Raw genomic sequence first — 21209 nt, forward strand, 5'->3', positions numbered from 1 at the left:
TTCTAAACTCTCAGGAATATAAGCCTAGTCTACTCAATCTCTCCTCACCGGACAAGCCCCCTCATCCCAGGAACCTGTCTCGTGAACCTTCTCAGGATCTTTCTGCAATATTCAACAAAACCTAAGCTCCGCCTAGTCTTTGACGAATATTGCAGAAGGGTCCTCAAAACATTATTTCTCAAACAAACGCAGGACCTTTTTTTACATATTTATGTTGAGCAAGCACTGCTTTCAGGCAGCCTCCTAAAAACAGGAGCAGTATGGCGATATTGGCAGCACGGATCAGGCATGGGATCCAGCGCCCAGAAAGTGTTCCCATTTTACACCTATGCTTATAGTAAAGTAGATTAAAATACTAATAGTACAGTAATTAAAAATTCATGAATGTTTACAAGGTTAAAAAAAAACTGCAAATGCTGAAAGTCTATAATAAAAATAGCAAAATGCAGAAAAACACAGCAGGTCTGTCAGCATTTAAAGAGAGGAAAGGTTAACATTTTGGACCTAAATGCCTCGTCAGAACTGGAATCTGGAACACAACTAATCCTTTTTATTTGGATTGAGCAAAGTGAAAGGGGTGGAGGAATTACAGATAACGTGTTTCATTTTCATGAGATCAATTGGGTGTTTTGTGTTCCTATGTGTCTTTCTGCAGAAATATGAACAGGAGTTATTTAAGTTGGCTTTGCCCTGTCTGAGTGCTGTTGCAGGGGCCCTGCCCCCAGACTACATGGAATCCAACTATGTGGCAATGATGGAGAAACAATCTTCAGTGGATACCGAAGGAAACTTCAACCCACAACCCGTAGATACCTCAAGGTTTGATTAGGCCGCTTTTGAACACTTCTGTTTTCTGAAACTTCTAATTCATTATGGCACACCATCCTGATCAGGAGCAGCCTTCACCTGTGCAAACAGATGCCATTAAATTCTTGGTGATAGCTCACAACTGCAACTTTCAGCGAAAGAGAAGAGACACTTCAGAAGTTTTTTTAATTTTTAATTTTCACATTTTAAATTAATTTGTAAGCATAATTTTTCTCTTTCTCCAAAGGAACAAAAACAAAGGAAAAGCAAAGACTGTCCTCTGATCCTTCCCTCAAATCTGTCGAAGTTTGGCCCAGTGAGCTTTCAATCAAAGAACAGAAGAAATAAGAGCAGGAGCAGGCCAATCAGCCCGTTAAGCCTGTTCCGCCATTTAATAAGACCATGGCTGATCTACCTCAACTCCACTTTCCTGCAATGTCCCCATATCCCTTGATTCCCCCATATCCCTTGATTCCCTTAATATTCAAATATATTTTGATCTCTGCCTTGAATATACTTATCGATTGAACCTCCACAGCCCTCTATAGTAGAGAATTCACCCTCCGACTGAAGAAATGTCTCCTCCTCTGTCCTAAATGGTTGACCCCTCATTCTGAGACTGTCACCAATTCTTCTAGACTCCCCAGCCAGGGGAAACATCCTCCCTGCACCTACCCTGTCAAGCCATAAGGACTGCAGTGGTTCAAGAAGGTGGCTCACCACCACCCCCCTACTCAAGGGCAATTAGGGATGTGCAATAAATGCCGGCCTTGCCAGCGACGCCCACATCCCGGAATGAATAATAATAAACAAAAGCCCTATATGAATTTTGTATGTTTCAATGAGATCACCTCTCATTCTTCTAAACTCTGGAGAATGTAGGCCTAGTCTACTCAAAGTTATCACGTTGAATGAAAAGCTACCCCTTGGTGTGGAAGCTTGGGGTGTTGGTATGTCTGTAAAGCTAAGCCCCTTGCCAAGCATAATGAATGAAAATGATTCTGTTATACTGGCAGGAGATACCTTGGCTAGCCCATTATGACCTTAATTGTATCAAAGCTAAAATAACAATAAAAGTAGATGTCTATGGTGGCTGGCCTGCCATCTGTATCCTATCTCGGGAATCATCGTAATCACCATTCTAAAGGGGAGTTAACCCTTTATAAGCATAAGCCTTTGATAACATATTAAACAAAATCTTTTCCAAGCCATACCAAATAGGCGAATGTCCCAAAATGCCAGTACACTGAGCTAACTGCTGCAGTGAGGTATAGCTTTAGGGAAATGATTGCAAAAGACTGGGGATGCCTTATAGTCAGGGGTGGATTAACCATGGGGCGGATGGGGCTGCAGCCCAGGCCCACCAAAGAACATAAGCCCACCAAATAAATGTAGGAAACAAAATATAAGGCCTCACAAATCGGCTGAATAGAATAGACAATAAGAGAGGAAAATTAAGCCTGAGTAAAATAGATTCACTTGTTTATACCTATATACAGAAGTACCTATATACACTAATGTACCTATATACAGAACAGAATATGTACTCGCCTGTTTTATTTCACGTACTATTGAGAGAAATTTGCATGTATATATAGGAATCTCGTATTGCAATTTACCAATACCAGAATATATACCTACTTGATACAGAATATATGCTTTTATTGTTGAATATACTGGCCTATGTTTTCATACTCAAAATCATATATGTAATGTAATGAACATGAACAAACATAACTGTAGACCCATTTGGATCAGTTTGCCCCAGGCCCATCAGGCTCTTAATCCGGCTTATACTCCGAATATTAAGGTTGGTGGAGCAGATACTTCTCCAAGTCAGTGCATTTGCATGATGGTGTCCTGCTATATGGGTGTTGACCGTTTACTTGAAAAACACAAAAGGTACAGAGGAAACAAAGTAGCAGAAGGAAATTCTGCAGAAAAATAGTGTTTGGGAGGTAGGGGCACAAGAGGATCAACAGACTGCAAGACCAAGGAGAGTACTCCAGCCAAATAGAGCTAGGGTAGATCTTACTTAACCCAGCAGCTCCTGAGGGCGCAGATGAGATGTATGCCAGGGTAACCGAAGACTCAGCACTGGTTTCCCATTAGAGCAGAGCAATTTCTGTGGAGCTAATGTATTCTTTATAGAACAGAAAGAAAGGACCTTGCCTATTGGAATCGTAGAATTTTACAGCGCATGGTACCTGTTCGGGCTCTCCAAGGAGCTCCCAATTTAGTCCCATACCCATGCCCTTTTCCCTTACTCTTTTAAACTTTTCTTGTTCCGTCTTCCAAATTGAAATTAGTAGCAAAAAAATAATCACATTTGGAAGCCCTAAACTGTTGAGCCCATGATTCAGTGTTTAGTAACACCATTCAGTTAAGAAAAATGAAACAGGTGTAAAATTCCATAAGCCATTCAGTCAGCAGTAAAGGAGGGAGGGAGGGAAGGGCAGAAAAATAAAATCCTCTCCAGCACTAATACTGGCTGACCAATGTTATCACAAAGGGTTTGCAAGTTATATTAACATAAACATGTAGTTCAGGAGGTAACTTCTCTTGTTTGTTCACTTCCATTGTCAGTACAACTCTCCCAGAAAAGTTGGATTACTTTATCAACAAATATGCAGAGCACAGCCATGACAAATGGGCAATGGACAAGGTAAGGCATTTTATTTTATTTTCATTCTTCCCTGGGTTTCCCTACGATGCACAGTGCAGGCAACTGAGGGAACACCCTGCCCCAGAGCTTCCACTCATGCTGCTCTGGGATTGGCCATTGAGCAACAGACATAAGTGGCCTGTTCCATAATGTCACTGCTCATCGCCTCCCTATGGCAGCATGACCGAGATCAGGAAGTCAGTGGTTATGGGACTGAATCTATATCTCACCATTGTTACATTCCAATAGGCTGCACCGCTATACTTTTTATAAACCGTGTAACCCAATTATAAGAGCATATGTTACTTATTTATTGCAGTGATGTTTGATTTTGTTTTGCTCCCACTAAGCTGCATGTCAGTCATGTCATAGGAGCATTCCACCCACGAAGAGTATTTTTCATAGGGAAAATAGGATGCTCTTACTTTTTATCCCTGATGCAGTTTTTGTTTGAATATGCTCCCATTCGCATCTGCTTTAATCGCCCCCAGGCCACAGACTATCTCATGGTGGGAGGGTAAGCATACACTTTACTCCTAAGCTGTTGAGTCAGTCGCGAGGAGGTGCACAAATGCTGCACATGTGACTGGCCCTTGTTTGTGCCATGCTCTTTGTGGTAAATTTCCTGCCCTATATTTACCACCTCTCCTTGCCATCCCACACAACACCAGGAACTTGCCATATAGACTCGTTCCATTGCACCTGCATCTTACCACTTCATGACATATTTGAGCACAGCATATTTGAGTACCAGTACATTATACCAAAGAACCACTATAGGACGCTGTTTCAGAAGAGTTTGCTACAATGATTAAAAGGATATCTTGGATGATACCCAAACAGCAATAGGATCAAATTAACATGGTGTTCTTTTACCAGTTTTCAAATGGATGGGTTTATGGTGAAACATGCACCGAGGCTGCCAAGGATCATCCTTTGTTAAAACCATTCAAACTTCTGTCTGAAAAGGTAGGTCGGAAGCAAATATTTATCTCATGCATCCTGTGTTATTGCAGACAGAATAATGGATGCTCAGGAATGATTAAAACATAACAATGTCAAAGGATGATGCTGTAAACTTGCAGAGTGAAGCCTGAATAGTTTATAATCATTATTTTATTCCTAAAATGAAGTTACAGCTTTGACAACATTACTCCCATCGATCCATTTGGTTTTAAGATATATACACCGTGGAATTCGTCAGGGAATTTTTATTCTATTTTGTCTGACTTTTTGATACAAGAGCTTTGATCCAGGGTGGATACTGATGCGCAATGAAGGTGATATGAGATAACATCCGCATTGAACGGTTAATAACGCCCATTGTTTGGTGAACTTTAGCACCTATAAAGGTGAAGGATGTTCTTGCTAAGCTACAATTGATTACCAGGAAATAATAACAGTATATATTTTCAAAACACCAGCATATACTAGAAAATTTGCCATCAATTTGCTTTTATCCAGAGTTTCCAAATCAGAGAGATTTGAATGTCAAAGTTTGCTACAATCTGAATTTGTCTGAGATTAATGATCTGTATTACAAAGGCACACATAAATCTTTCTCACAGTTGTACACAGTACTTTACAAGTCTCCCATATATCCAGGAAATCTCAGGTCATCTGTACCAATTACTGATAGCCACTGTAACAGAAAAACCTCCTGACTGTGCTAACCAAAGAGGGCAGTGGTGTCAAGAGGCTGCCTTACAACTTCAAGAGCTGGAAGCCCGCATATACTACGAACTGGGATTCTCTGGATAGCTTGTAATATATACAGCTGAATTTGGCCAGAAAACGTCTTATTTTTATTGATATTTATAAATCAAACATTTATCTTAGAATCATACAGCACAGAGGGATGACATTCAGCTCATCTTGCCTGGGCCGGCTCCTTGAAAGAGCTATCCAATCATTCCCACTTCTCTGCTCTTTCCCCATAGCCCTGCAAATGTCTCTTTTTCAAGTATTTATCCAATTCCCTTTTGAAAGGGAGAGTCAAATTCCTTTCATCTCTCAACAATTTATTTAAAAGGACTGTCAAGAGTTTACATAATAAATGAGACCCAATCATTTTATTTTGTATTAATAAATATAACACAATCAAGCTACTTTTTGTGTGATGTAATCTATTTCTAGTTCACAGCTTTGAAATCTAAGAATTCTGTAAGAACAACTTTGAGAATGTTTCTGGACCTTGAATTACAATTTATTTTGTATTAAGAATATATTAACAGGAATATTTTACAAGTGGACTCATCCTGTTCCTATTCTTCCAGGCCATTCCCCCCCACAGAGAACGATCGTAAAATGTTGAATTGTCCAGTTGGACATTATACTGACATTTGCAATGGATGTGTCAATCTCAAACTAATTCATTGGACATGAGAATACAGTAGTAGATGTGACAATTTTGCAAATAGTGTAATACACCTTACGTTGCAGCCTTAAAATTCAGATATATACATTAGATTTAAATATATATTACTAGTAGACAGTCTGTAAACAGCTAACATTAATGTTCCCTCGGTTAATTTTATTACGGATTGTTTTTACATCATGAAATCAGTGAAATGAAAACCCCTTTGAAAATATGATTTATAATTTTAGCTCGCACTTGCAACTTTGATTACCATAACTCTCTTTTCACACTCTTATGAAGACCAAATCAACATGTCTATGTATTGATTTCCTCAAGGCATTTCAATCTGATATTTTTAACCACAAATACAAATTTTAAAATAAATTCTAATTAAATTCCAGGACAAGGAAGTGTATCGTTGGCCAATAAAGGAGTCTCTAAAAACAATGGTTGCCTGGAGTTGGACAATTGCGAGAACACGAGAAGGCGAGTCCATGGCCCTGCATAACAGAACACGTAGAATATCTCAGTCAAGTCAGGTGAGACCAACATAACTCCAACCTGAGTTTTCTATTGGGCAGTGATGCTACAGGTCTGTTTGGAATGGATTTAACTGTCTTTACCAACTAAAACCACTTGGCACTTGACACCTCCACTGATTGTATTTAGGAATGGGAAAATGAATTGTTTGCAGTTCCCTGTTTTTGGCCACGCATTTAAAAAAAAACAGAATAAAAGCAAAACAAATATCCCTTTTTTGGAAAAAAATGCTTGTCCTGCACCATCACCAGGATAGTCTGCCCACCATCACCAGGACAGTCTACCTTGGTCCATCACCAAGACAGACTGCCCTTCTCCATCACCTGGCCAGTCTGTCCTGCTCCACCACCTGGCCAGTCTGCCCTGCTCCACCACCTGGCCAGTCTGCCCTGCTCCATCACCAAGACAGTCTGCCCTTCTCCATCACCAGGCCACGATGCCCTCCTCCATCACCAGGCCAGCCTGCCCTCCTCCATCACCAGGACAGCTTGCCCTGATCCATCACCTGGCCAGTCTGCCTTTCTCCATCACCAGGACAGTCTGCCCTGCTCTATCACCAGGACAGCTTGCCCTCCACCATCACCAGGACAGTTTGCTCTGCTCCATCACCAGGACAGCTTACCTTCCTCCATCACCAGGCCAGCCTGCCCGCCTCCATCACCAGGACAGCCTGCCCGCCTCCATCACCAGGACAGCCTGCCCTCCTTCATTACCAGGACAGCCTGTCCTCCTCCATCACCAGGACAGCCTGCCCTCCTCCATTACCAGGACAGCTTGCCCTCCACCATCACCAGGACAGTTTGCTCTGCTCCATCGACAGGGCAGACACCTCTCAATCATCATTTCAGTCATCGCCATCTGTAATCTCATCCGCAGAATTGGATCTGTCTCAGTCACCAACTCATTCATTATCAATCAATTCTTGAATAGCAGCTCTGCTGTGGTGAAAACACAATTTACCCCACTTGCAGTAAACATCTGTTGTACACACAGAAACGGCTGCTCATACACTTACTGATGCAGTATCTGTACTATATGTTACCTTTAACCCAGCGTGTTCTCCACCCCTTTTTTGCTTACGGCACTGGTCCAATTGATTCTAATAAGGAGAATAAAGTGTGGATGCAACAGCCCTCCGAAAGAGTGAAACGGGCGAAATAATACAGCAAAAATAAAATGCAATTGAAACAAAAATCATAATCTGGAATACTTTATTTGAATACAACTGGATAAAACATACAAGAGACTCGGCACTGGTTAGGAAGTGACATTGCAAAAGGGCTGGGAGCAACCCTCCTGCCTGGTCTCCATTGATCCGAGAGGGTGTCTGGCATGGGAAGACCCAGAGAAAAGGTGAAAGTAATAAATACCATTAAAATGTAAATAAAACAGATTAAGAGGCTTCCACTGTACTTTGCTTTGCTGGCCTTTTTTGCAGTTATAACTCATTTTATTTAAACAGATGCAGAAGATAACTATGTTCGTCCATTCTTTGCAACTGCCACTACAAGTGTGATTGTACTTGTTCCTCAGGTTTCTGTGGATTCTGCACATGGTTACAGCCCTCGGCCAATTGACATGAGCAATGTTACGCTTTCCAGGGACCTGCATGTAAGTTGTTCCTTCTCCAGTTAATCTGTTCGGGCATATGTTGCGCGTGTCAGTGAATGTATGACCTGTTGTAACGAGTGCAATTGAAGAATTACAATGGAACACGTTTGCATTGAAATAGCTTTTCTTATTGAAAATTTCAAGTGACCCACCATTCACAGCCTTTTTTCATAGAATAATAAAATCTTACAGCACAGAAGGAAGCTATGCGGCCCATCGTGCCTGTTCCGGCTATCCAATGATACCCACTCTGTTGCTCTTTCCCCTTTTGGGATGGAATTTCAGAGCTCCATTATCCTTTGTGTGAAAACCTTCTTCCTGATTTCACTCCTAATTTGCCTAGTTCTAACTTTAAGATTATGTCCCTTGTTTTGGACTCCCCCACGAGAGGAAATCACTTCTCTGTATCTGCTCTATCGGATTCTTTTATCATTTGAAATACTGTATCAAGATCAGATTGCCTCTCAACCTTCTAAACCCAACTTAATACAAACTAAGTTAATGCAATCTGTCTTCATAATTTAACCCTTTAAGCCCCGGTAACATTCTGGTGAATCTGCGCTGCACCTCCTCCAAGGCCAATGCATCTTGCCTAAAACTGAACGCAGTGCCCAGATGGGGTTCGGCTATGGCTCTATACAACTGAAGCATCCTTTCTCCACTTTTGTATTCCAACCCCTCTGAGAATAAAGGCCAACATTGCATTTTCCTTTTTGATTACTTTTTGTACCTGTGCACTTAGTTTTAGTGATTTGTGTATATGGATACCCCAATCCTTTTGCTCCACCACAGTTCCTGGTCTCTCTCCCTGAAGAAACTATTCCGATTTTGTCTCTCTGCAGCTGCAGGTCCATGTGGTCCTTTGACCTATTGCTTTTCCTCTTCCTCCTGTCTCTCTATAGCCATATAGCATATCTGGACTTCACAAAATATGGTGTGAAAAAGAAACCCACCGATGTAAATGTAATTCGAGATCCAATTGAGCGACTGGTATCATACTACTACTGGTATCAAAATGGATGCCCATTTTGATTTTTTTTTCTGATTCATAAAAGCAGCGGACTTATCTAAAATAGCCAGCAGGGCAATGTGTGTGCAGTCAATGAAGCCCTGGACTAGGGGGAACAGCTATAACCTGAGGGAACTCCAGAGCCTTTACCTTGATGTTTCTGATTGTTTTTGGGGCAAGTGATGATTTGTTTTACCAAACATAGCATCAGTCACCTATTTCTTGCAAGCATAAATTGCAGATGGACAGATGTTGCTGATATCATAAGAACATAAGAACATAAGAAATAGGAACAGGAGTAGGCCATATGGCCTCTCGAGCCTGCTCTGCCATTCAATAAGATCATGGCTGATCTGATCATGGACTCAGCTCCACTTCCCCGCCCGCTGCCCATAACCCCTTATCTCCTTATCATTTAAGAAACTGTCTTAAATGTATTCAATGTCCCAGCTTCCATAGCTCTCTGAGGCAGCGAATTTCACAGATTTACAACCCCCTGAGAGAAGAAATTTCTCCTCATCTCTGTTTTAAATGGGCGGCCCCTTATTCTAAGATCATGCCCTCTAGTTCTAGCCTCCCCCATCAGTGGAAACATCCTCTCTGCATCCATCTTGTCAAGCCCCCTCAAAAGGAGAGAATAAGATCACCTCTCATTCTTCTCATAAACCTTGTTGGAACCTGGTAGGAGCCAGAGACAAAGAACTTCAGGGTCGTAATGACATTGACTACAACAGGCAATTCAGTGCCAGCCCGTAGATTGCAGGACTTGTTGCAGGAGGTGACAACTCTGTGACAGCCTCCCTCGAGAAGCACAGCCTCCTTTACCTGTTCCTCGGCAAAGTCTTCTAGCTGGTCTCTCTGCTGCTGCATGTGCCCCTTTCACCTATTCTGCGGCTCCTCTTTCTTCTCTGTCTCTCTAGCCAGAATGGGATTGCTAGAAGGATGCCCATTTGGGGAAAAAAGTGCATTGCCAGTGCTTCATAAGATTTCATAATGTTGTCCAGCCACTATAAGCACTTCAAAATTGAATAATTTGCTAAAACTCACTATAAACTTCCCGCAAAGTATCTCTGAAACCTATTTTAATTTAGAGCAGATGAGTACACCTTTAAGTAACACCACAATGGCCATCTCCTGACATGTACCACTCGTGATTTGTAAGTGAGTTGAGGGAGTAGCGATGGCAGCGCTGATTGACATGAATATTGCATTGGGGGTCTTAAGTGTCGAACCTGACCCTCATTTAAATATATTCATTTGCAACCACCCCCATCATTCTGCTGGCCCCCTAAATTGTGGTCTTCCTAAAAATTGGAATGAGTGAACCTCGGTTGGTAAGTTGCCGTTTTCTTCTCTGAAAATGTTCCTGCCACAACTACAGGTGTAAGCAGAGTGGTAGTAAGATGAAAATTGTCCCCAGAGATCTCTATGGTAAGAAGAACCACTCTATATGCAGCCTCACTGTACTTATTCACCTATGATCGTCACCAAGAGAATGGCAAAATTCATCATTCCAAAAACGAAATAGATAGTGGGCTTCCCAAGCTCTATAACTCCTATAGTATTTACATTTTAATGTACCAGCAAACTTGCGAGGATGATCTCCTCTGTTTGGTATTTCTAGTATCTCTTAAGTAGATTGGGCATATTTATTGATACTTGATATTGAGAAGTTGTTTGAAAATGGAAACTTGTACTGCAAAAAATTAAAGGAGGCCCAGGAGTTAAAATAGCCCAGGTCTCATTTCTGGAGCAGCAGACGAGATTTAAACTGACACCTCTCCCCATCTTCCTGGAGTTAAAATCTGGGGCGAACAGTTTGAAAAATACGCCATTATTATCAAAATATGCACAATCTCTAACTTGTGCTGTGATTTATTGGGCATATCACTCTATTGGACGAAAAAGTTTGTTATGAAAGTACGTCCTTCCTTATACAAAAAAGAATAATCTAGATGCTGAGTTTGATCAGTAAATGATCAGTGTTGTAGTTTCCACTTCTCCAGAAATTATTCTTCACAGTTTAAAATATTTTAAAATGATGATGACTGTGAACATTTCTTTGCAACTTATCACAGGCAATGGCAGAGCTTCTAGCTGAGAACTACCATAATATCTGGGCTAAAAAGAAGAAAAACGAGTTGGAAGTTAAAGGTAATGATACAAGATAGTTTATCATTAGGTTACTGTCAGATTACTGGAACCTATTGGATTTTAACTACTGGAGTTTCATTCTGATTATTTTAAATGTATGTTTTAAATAATTGGTAGCTTGACAAATCCTGTGGCAGAGTGCTGGATTCCTGTTCAGCTCTTTGAGTTTATATTCCAGTTTTGATTGCTTTCCTACTTTGATCCTCTTAAGTGGATCTGATTTGGTGCTTCCCTATTGGTCTTGAAGTTGTGGAATGGCAACATCTTGTAACATCATCACAGTTTTATCTGCATTTCCTGACCAAAACAAAAAAAACCCTACAAAATGGTCATTAAAATATCCAGTTTTTCAGTATTATTAGAGAAATAACTTGTAAATCACAAATTATTAGATTAACTTCTCTTGGAGAGACATTTATCTTCTCGCTCCTGACCACAATATATCCTCTTCTATGAGTATAAACCTTTGTCTTTTGTTTTTAAGCTATTTTCCTCCTCTTTGTTATGTCTTGAATAAAGAGTCAGGCTGGATACTGCAAGCTCAAAGTAAGTGTGACCGTAGGCCTTTATTACAGATCTCAGAGTGCCTCTCCAGCCTGTGAGGCCTCCTTATATACAGGTGCTCCCAAGGGATTGTGGGATCCCTTGGGACTCCAGGGAATAAGCCCTCTGGTGGTTAGACATGATATTTGCAGGTTTACATACATAACAACACTCCCCCCCCGCCCCCCCCCCCCCCCCCCACAAAGTCAATAGTGTAACCATTTACAATGTGAGTCGATCTGGGGCCTTCCTTTCCCTGGTTGATCATCTCAGTCCAAATGCTGGTTTTGGTGAGTCGTTTGCTGGGCCCACGTTGGGCTGCTGCGCAGCTGGCCTTGCTGGGCTGTTGGAGGTGGTGAGTTCTGCTGGGCTGTTGCGGGTGATGGGTTCTGCTTCATGGTCAACTGCTGGGTCGGTTGCCACTTGTGTGTGTGTGTTGGAGGATCGAAAAAGGTAGAGTCTATTGTGGGTTGTTCTGGATAGTCCGTGAATCTGAGTTTGGTTTGGTCCAAGTGTTTCCTGCAGGTGAGTCCATTTGAGAGTTTGACCATGAACACCCTTCTTTGGCCAAAACAATGCCAGGAAGCCACTTGGGACCTTGCCCATAGTTCAACACAAATACAGGATCATTTATCTCAATTTCGCGTGACACATTTGCGCGATCATGATAAGTTGTCGTGGTGCACATTGGTACCAACGACATAGGTAAAAAAAGGGATGAGGTCCTACGAAACGAATTTAAGGAGCTAGGAGCTAGGAGCTAAATTAAAAAGTAGGACCTCAAAAGTAGTAATCTCGGGATTGCTACCAGTGCCACGTGATAGTCAGAGTAGGAATCGCAGGATAGCGCAGATGAATACATGGCTTGAGCAGTGGTGCAACAGGGAGGGATTCAAATTCCTGGGGCATTGGAACCGGTTCTGGGGGAGGTGGGACCAGTACAAACCGGACGGTCTGCACCTGGGCAGGACCGGAACCAATGTCCTAGGGGGAGTGTTTGCTAGTGCTGTTGGGGAGGATTTAAACTGATATGGCAGGGGGATGGGAACCAATGCAGGGAGACAGAGGGAAACAAAAAGGAGGCAAAAGCAAAAGACAGAAAGGAGATGAGGAAAAGTGGAGGGCAGAGAAACCCAAGGCAAAGAACAAAAAGGACCACTGTACAGCAAAATTCTAAAAGGACAAAGGGTGTTAAAAGAACAAGCCTGAAGGCTTTGTGTCTTAATGCAAGGAGTATCCACAATAAAGTGGATGAATTAACTGTGCAAATAGATGTTAACAAATATGATGTGATTGGGATTACGGAGACGTGGCTCCAGGATGATCAGGGCTGGGAACTCAACATCCGGGGGTATTCAACATTCAGGAAAGATAGAATAAAAGGAAAAGGAGGTGGGGTAGCATTGCTGGTTAAGGAGCAAATTAAGGCAATAGTTCGGAAGGACATTAGCTTGGATGATGTGGAATCTATATGGGTAGAGCTGCAGAATACCAAAGGACAAAAAACGTTAGTGGGAGTTGTGTACAGACCTCCAAACAGTAGTAGTGATGTTGGGGAGGGCATCAAACATGAAATTAGGGGTGCGTGCAATAAAGGTGCAGCAGTTATAATGGGTGACTTTAATATGCACATAGATTGGGTTAACCAAACTGGAAGCAATACGGTAGAGGAGGATTTCCTGGAGTGCATAAGGGATGGTTTTTTAGACCAATATGTCGAGGAACCAACTAGGGGGGAGGCCATCTTAGACTGGGTGTTGTGTAATGAGAGAGGATTAATTAGCAATCTCGTTGTGCGAGGCCCCTTGGGGAAGAGTGACCATAATATGGTGGAATTCTGCATTAGGATGGAGAATGAAACAGTTAATTCAGAGACCATGGTCCAGAACTTAAAGAAGGGTAACTTTGAAGGTATGAGGCGTGAATTGGCCAGGGATAGATTGGCGAATGATACTGAAGGGGTTGACTGTGGATGGGCAATGGCAGACATTTAGAGACCGCATGGATGAACTACAACAATTGTACATTCCTGTCTGTCGTAAAAATAAAAAAGGGAAGGTGGCTCAACCGTGGCTATCAAGGGAAATCAGGGATAGCATTAAAGCCAAGGAAGTGGCATACAAATTGGCCAGAAATAGCAGCGAACCCAGGGACTGGGAGAAATTTAGAACTCAGCAGAGGAGGACAAAGGGTTTGATTAGGGCAGGGAAAATGGAGTACGAGAAGAAGCTTGCAGGGAACATTAAGACGGATTGCAAAAGTTTCTACAGATATGTAAAGAGAAAAAGGTTAGTAAAGACAAACGTAGGTCCCCTGCAGTCAGAATCAGGGGAAGTCATAACGGGGAACAAAGAAATGGCGGACCAATTGAACAAGTACTTTGGTTCGGTATTCACTGAGGAGGATACAAACAACCTTCCGGATATAAAAGGGGTCGGAGGGTCTAGTAAGGAGGAGGAACTGAGGGAAATCCTTATTAGTCGGGAAATTGTGTTGGGGAAATTGATGGGATTGAAGGCCGATAAATCCCCAGGGCCTGATGGACTGCATCCCAGAGTACTTAAGGAGGTGGCCTTGGAAATAGTGGATGCATTGACAGTCATTTTCCAACATTCCATTGACTCTGGATCAGTTCCTATGGAGTGGAGGGTAGCCAATGTAACCCCACTTTTAAAAAAAGGAGGGAGAGAGAAAACAGGGAATTACAGACCGGTCAGCCTGACATCGGTAGTGGGTAAAATGATGGAATCAATTATTAAGGATGTCATAGCAGTGCATTTGGAAAGAGGTAATATGATAGGTCCAAGTCAGCATGGATTTGTGAAAGGGAAATCATGCTTGACAAATCTTCTGGAATTTTTTGAGGATGTTTCCAGTAGAGTGGACAAGGGAGAACCAGTTGATGTGGTATATTTGGACTTTCAGAAGGCTTTCGACAAGGTCCCACACAAGAGATTAATGTGCAAAGTTAAAGCACATGGAATTGGGGGTAGTGTGCTGACATGGATTGAGAACTGGTTGTCAGACAGGAAGCAAAGAGTAGGAGTAAATGGGGACTTTTCAGAATGGCAGGCAGTGACTAGTGGGGTACCGCAAGGTTCTGTGCTGGGGCCCCAGCTGTTTACACTGTACATTAATGATTTAGACGAGGGGATTAAATGTAGTATCTCCAAATTTGCGGATGACACTAATTTGGGTGGCAGTGTGAGCTGCAAGGAGGATTCTATGAGGCTGCAGAGCGACTTGGATAGGTTAGGTGAGTGGGCAAATGCATGGCAGATGAAGTATAATGTGGATAAATGTGAGGTTATCCACTTTGGTGGTAAAAACAGAGAGACAGACTATTATCTGAATGGTGACAGATTAGGAAAAGGGCAGGTGCAAAGAGACCTGGGTGTCATGGTACATCAGTCATTGAAGGTTGGCATGCAGGTACAGCAGGCAGTTAAGAAAGCAAATGGCATGTTGGCCTTCATAGCGAGGGGATTTGAGTACAGGGGCAGGGAGGTGTTGCTACAATTGTACAGGGCCTTGGTGAGGCCACACCTGGAGTATTGTGTACAGTTTTGGTCTCCTAACCTGAGGAAGGACATTCTTGCTATTGAGGGAGTGCAGCGAAGGTTCACCAGACTGATTCCCGGGATGGCGGGACTGACATATCAAGAAAGACTGGATCAACTGGGCTTGTATTCACTGGAGTTCAGAAGAATGAGAGGGGACCTCATAGAAACGTTTAAAATTCTGACGGGTTAGACAGGTTAGATGCAGGAAGAATGTTCCCAATGTTGGGGAAGTCCAGAACCAGGGGACACAGTCTAAGGATAAGGGGGAAGCCATTTAGGACCGAGATGAGGAGGAATTTCTTCACCAAGAGAGTGGTGAACCTGTGGAATTCTCTACCACAGAAAGTTGTTGAGGCCAATTCACTAAATATATTCAAAAAGGAGTTAGATGAAGTCCTTACTACTAGGGGAATCAAGGGGTATGGTGAGAAAGCAGGAATGGGGTACTGAAGTTGCATGTTCAGCCATGAACTCATTGAATGGCGGTGCAGGCTAGAAGGGCCGAATGGCCTACTCCTGCACCTATTTTCTATGTTTCTATGTTTCTATGTTTCTATTCTGTTGAAGCCACCTGCTCGCTACCTGTTCATGTAGATCAGGGTGGACAAACGAGAGCCTTGTCTGAAGTGCCCTTTTCATGAGCAGTTCAGCGGGAGGGACCCCAGTGAGCGAGTGGGGTCTTGTGCGGTAACTAAGCAGGACTCGGGATAAGCAAGTCTGCAGTGAGCCTTCAGTTACCCTTTTCAAGCTCTGCTTGATTGTTTGAACTGCTCGTTCTGCCTGATCGTTGGACGCTGGTTTAAACGGAGCAGATGTGACATGCTTGATCCCATTGCGGGTCATGAACACCTTGAACTCGGCATTGGTAAAGCATGGCCCATTGTCACTTACAAGGACATCAGGCAGGCCGTGCATGGCAAACATGGCCCATAGGCTTTCAATGGTGGCAGTGGACGTGCTTGCCGACATTATGATACATTCAATCCATTTTGAGTACGCATTTACAACCACTAAGAACATTTTTCCCAAGAATAGGCCTGCATAGTCGACATGGACCCTGGACCACAGTTTGGATGGCCAGGACCATAAACTTAGTGGTGCCTCCCTGGGTGCATTGCTTAACTGTGAACATGTATTACATTTGTGCATGCAGGACTCGATACCAGGCCACCACACGTGGGATCTGGCTACCGCTTTCATCACTACAATACCTGGGTGGGTGCTGTGGAGATCACAAATGAAGGTGTCCCTGCCCTTTTTTGGCACCGCTACCCGATTACCCCATAGGAGGCAGTCTGCCTGTATAGACATTTCATCTTTGCGCTGCTGGTATGGCTTTATTTCTTCCTGCATCTCTTACAGGACACTAGACCAACTCCTGTGGAACACACAGTTTTTTTTACTAAGGACAGTAAGTGGTCCTGGCTCGTCTAGGTTCTAATCTGTCGGGCGGTAACAGGTGATTGCTCACTCTCGAATGCTTCGGTTAACATAACTAAATCTGCGGGCTGTGCCACCTCCATTCCTGTGATGGGCAACGGCAGCCTACTGAGAGCATCGGCACAGTTTTCTGCTGTGGCGGATGGCGTAGTTGTATGCGGACAACGTGAGCGCCCATCTCTGGATGCGGGCCGATGCATTCGTATTTATTTCCTTGCTTTCAGAAAAGAGGGATATAAATGGCTTATGGTCGGTTTCCAATTCAAATTTGAGCCCAAACGGATATTCTTTACCCCGTAAACACACACTAACGCTTCTTTTTCGATCATACTATAGGCCCTCTCAGCCTTAGACAGACTTCTGGATGCATAAGCAACCGGTTGCAATTTCCCAAATTCATTAGCTTGTTGCAATACACACCTGACCGCATGTAACGACGCATCACATGCTAGTACCAAATGCTTACATGGGTCGTACAACACAAGCAATTTGTTTGAACATAACAGCTTCTTAGCTTTCTCAAAGGCATTTTCTTGGCTTTGACCCCATACCCATTCATCTCCTTTACGCAGTAATGAATGCAGGGGTTCTAACAATGTGCTAAGACCTGGTAAGAAGTTAGCAAAGTAGTTCAGGAGTCAAAGAAACGACCGCAGCTCCATCACGTTCTATGATCTTGGTGCGTTCTTGATTGCCTCCGTCTTCGAATCGAAAGGCCAGATGCTGTCCGCCACGATTCTTCTCCCCTGGAACTCCACTTCAGGTGCCAGGAAAACACACTTCGAGCGTTTTAGCCTGAGCCCCACACGATTAGGCTGACTGAGAACCTCCTCTAGGTTCTGCAGGTGCTCGACGGTGTCCCGACCTATAACCAAGATGTCGTCCTGGAAGACCACGGTGCGTGGGACCGACTTCAGCAAGCTTTCCATGTTCCTCTGGAATATTGCCACGGCCGATCGAAGCCCAAACGGGCATCTGTTGTAAATGAAGAGACCTTTGTGCGTGTTGATGCAGGTGAGGCCTTTCGATGATTCCTCCAGCTCCTGCGTCATGTAGGCCGAGGTCAAGTCCAGCTTCGTGAACGTTTTCCTTCCTGCTAGCTTCACAAATAGGTCATCTGCCTTTCATAGCGGGTATTGATCCTGCAGTGAGAAACAATTGATACTTTGTAATCACCACAGATTCTGATGGTGCCGTCTCCCTTGAGGACTGGAACAATCGGACTGGCCCACTCATTGAATTTGATTGGCGAAATGATGCCCTCTTGTTGCAGCCTGTCCAGCTCGATCTCCACCCTCTCTCTTATCATGTAAGGTACCGCCCTTGCCTTGTGATGGATGGGTCGCGCCCCCGGAATCATTTTTGCATTTTGGATCTGTATTTTTGCTCGTTGGAACTTCTCGATGCCTGGTTCAAACAGTGAGGGGAACTTGTTTTGGACCTGGGCACGAGGTGTCGTCGAAGGACGAAAGCGCTCAGACGTCGTCCAGGTTCCAGCATATCTTTCCCAGCCAGCTCCTGCCGAACAGTGTGGGGCCATCGCCCGGTACCACCCAAAGTGGTAACTCATGCACTGCTCCATCGCAGGAGACCTTTACTGCCGATTACGGGAATCAGTTCCTTTGTGTACGTTCTCAGTTTAGTATGAATGGGAGTCAGGACTGACCTTGAGGCCTTGCTGCACCATAATTTATCGAAAGTCTTTTGGCTCATTATGGACTTGCTTGTGCCCGTGTCCAGCTCCATGGATACCGGGAGTCCATTTAATTCAACCTTCAGCATTATCTGGGAACACTTTGTGGTAAATGTGTGCACCCCATATACCTCTGCTTCCTCGGTCTGAGGCTCAGGTTCGTCGTGATCCACTGTGGATCTGTCCTCCTCTGCAACATGGTGGTTTGCAGGATTAGTAGGATTTGCAGCTATGCGTTGGAGGTGTCCCATTGTTCCATAGCCCTTGCAAACGTATCTTTTGAAGTGGCATGAATGGAAACGATCACCCCCGCAGCGCCAACAATGTGTTAATGGCCTTGTATTCACCGCCCTTGATGGTGGACTCTGAGTCATCTGCGGACTTGCAGCTGCAGGCGTGTAAGTCCTGCCCTGTGCATTTTGATTCGAAAACAACGTTACTTTGTTCACAGTACTTGCAGCAATACTAGTGTGCTGAGAAATTTGTTTGGTATTGTCACTGATGGCGATAATTGCCTGGGCTATCGCTATGGCTTTACTCAAGGTTGAGGTCTCTACAGTCAAAAGTTTGCAAAGTATTACTTCATGGCCAATGCCAAGTACAAACAAGACCCTGAGCATGTGCTCCAAGTGTCCTTCAAATTTGCAATGTCCTGCAAGGCGCCTTAGCTCGGCGACGTAGCTCACCACTTCCTGGCCTTCAGATCTCTTGTACGTGTAGAACCGATACCTCACCATCAGAACACTTTCCTTCGGGTTTAGATGTTCCCGGACCAGTGTGCACAACTCATTGTACGACTTGTCTGTGGGTTTCGCTGGAGTGAGCAGATTTTTCTTGAGGCCATACGTTGATGCCCCGCAAACAGTGAGCAGGATCAGCCTTCATTTGGAAGCATTCGCTTCTCCTTCCAGCTCATTGGCCACGAAGTATTGGTCGAGTCGCTTCACGGTTTACCAGTCATCTCCCTCCGAAAATTTCTCCAGGATACCCACGGTTCTCTGCATTGTTGCGGTGGAGTTCGTCATCTGTATCTCGTCGCCAGTTGTTATGTCTTGAATAAAGAGTCAGACTGGATACTGCAAGCTCAAAGTAAGGTGTGACCGTAGTCCTTTATTACAGATCTCAGAGTGCTCTCCAGCCTGTGATGCCTCCTTATATACAGTTGCTCCCAAGGGATTGTGGGATCCCTTGGGACTCCAGGGGATAAGCCCTCTGGTGGTTAGACATGGTATTTACAGGTTTACATCCATAACACTCTTCCTCCTCCAGTTGAGTCTCTCCCCAATCTGCACCATCCTCAGCTAAGGCGGAGCATAGGCAGACTGATCCCAGGTCTTCACCAGTGTCAATATAAACAATCAGGGCTGTGATGTGAGAGAGAGCAGTCTGAAATCTCTCTCCCTGTATGGCAAATCAGTTTTATGTGCTATTTTCTTGTCTTTTGGTTTACTATCTGCCTCTGCACCGGTAATTAAAATGTTTTTTAAAATTATTTGTTCATGGGATGTGGACGTTACTGGTCAGGCCAGCATTTATTGCCCATCCCTAATTGCCCTCGAGAAGGTGGTGGTGAATCGCTGCAGTTCGTATAGTGAAGTCTCAGTACAATTGTTTGCTTGCTAGGCCATTTAAGAGTCAAAAACATTGCTGTGGGTCTGGAGTCTCATATAGGCCAAACCGGGTAAGGACAGCAGATTTCCTTCCCTAAAGGACATTAGTGAACCAGATGGGTTTTTACGACAATCCGGTAGTTTCATGGTCACTATTACTAACGCTAGGTTATTAATTCTAGATTTAATTAATTAACTGAATTTAAATCCCCCCAGCTGCTGTGGTGGGATTTGAACTCGCGTCTTTAGTCCAGGCCTCTGGACTACTAGTCCAGTAACATAATCACTTCATTACCATACCTCTATAATGCCTGCATTGCTGATGAAGGTGACAGCACTGGCCCTCACTGAGTTTTCAAAGACATTTTTTTATCAAAACAGAAAATGCTGGAAACACTCAGCAGGTGAAGCAACATTTGGGGAGAGAGAAAGGTAGGGTTAACGGTTTGGGTCGATGCCTTTTGCCATGTGGTAGGTTAGTCAAAACAGTTAGCTGCTTCTTCCCTAACAGCAGGGTTTCAAAAGATGTTTTTATAGTGATACCAGCATGCAGAGCAAGCAATGCTCAGCTGATGACCTTACCACCACTTACCATTGTGCCACTGGTCCTTATTACGATCTTCATTGGGCAAATATCCTCCAATTATTGCTTTTTGTACCCACCAATGATATATTAGGGGTAATTTTAACCCAACCCACCCGCCGGGAAACAGCTGGGATTGGATCGGCTGCCCGTTTTATATCCCACCTGATTTTACTTTCCATTGAAGTCAATAAAAAATAAAATCGAGCAGAGTGTAAAATGGGTGACCTCTATCAACATAACCTCCCCAAAAAAGGCCCACGAGGGCTCCTGTGTACATCAGAGTACATCTGCCATTTTATTGTTATTATATTTTTGTCACCACTCCCCTTTATGTCTCCCTCCATTTTTTGATCCCATTGCACTTTGTGCCTTTTTTAGTTTAGATAGTGGACACAAAACCAACACCCAGGCCTTTACCCATGCCTCGCTCTAAAGCTAATTGTTAGGGCACGTGTGAGTAAACCTGCATGACTTGTCCACTCATGTTCCCTTTTTCCCTGTGAGGAAATATCTTGTCTCTTCTCAATGTCCCTAGCTGACAGATCAGGGAGTCTCTGCGTGGATTACCACAGGCTCACACCTACTCTACGGGCGGCCGGTACTTTAAACATCAGCATTAATTCTTCAGA

At 43.6% G+C, this 21209-nt stretch overlaps 1 protein-coding gene across 1 annotated transcript in view; it reads left to right on the forward strand.

Moving 5' to 3' along the window:
* The window catches only part of ryr2a (ryanodine receptor 2a (cardiac)), a 924147-nt gene that overhangs the window by 601021 nt on the left and 301917 nt on the right, over nucleotides 1-21209 (forward strand). Inside the window, exons 53-58 of the mRNA XM_070890953.1 lie at nucleotides 656-819; nucleotides 3394-3472; nucleotides 4352-4441; nucleotides 6233-6370; nucleotides 7905-7982; nucleotides 11070-11145. Of these exons, the coding sequence (XP_070747054.1) occupies nucleotides 656-819; nucleotides 3394-3472; nucleotides 4352-4441; nucleotides 6233-6370; nucleotides 7905-7982; nucleotides 11070-11145 (625 nt within the window). The remainder of the gene's footprint in view (nucleotides 1-655; nucleotides 820-3393; nucleotides 3473-4351; nucleotides 4442-6232; nucleotides 6371-7904; nucleotides 7983-11069; nucleotides 11146-21209) is intronic.

This window comes from Pristiophorus japonicus, chromosome 9 (genome assembly GCF_044704955.1).
Source record: "Pristiophorus japonicus isolate sPriJap1 chromosome 9, sPriJap1.hap1, whole genome shotgun sequence".
Taxonomy (NCBI): Eukaryota; Metazoa; Chordata; class Chondrichthyes; family Pristiophoridae; genus Pristiophorus; species Pristiophorus japonicus.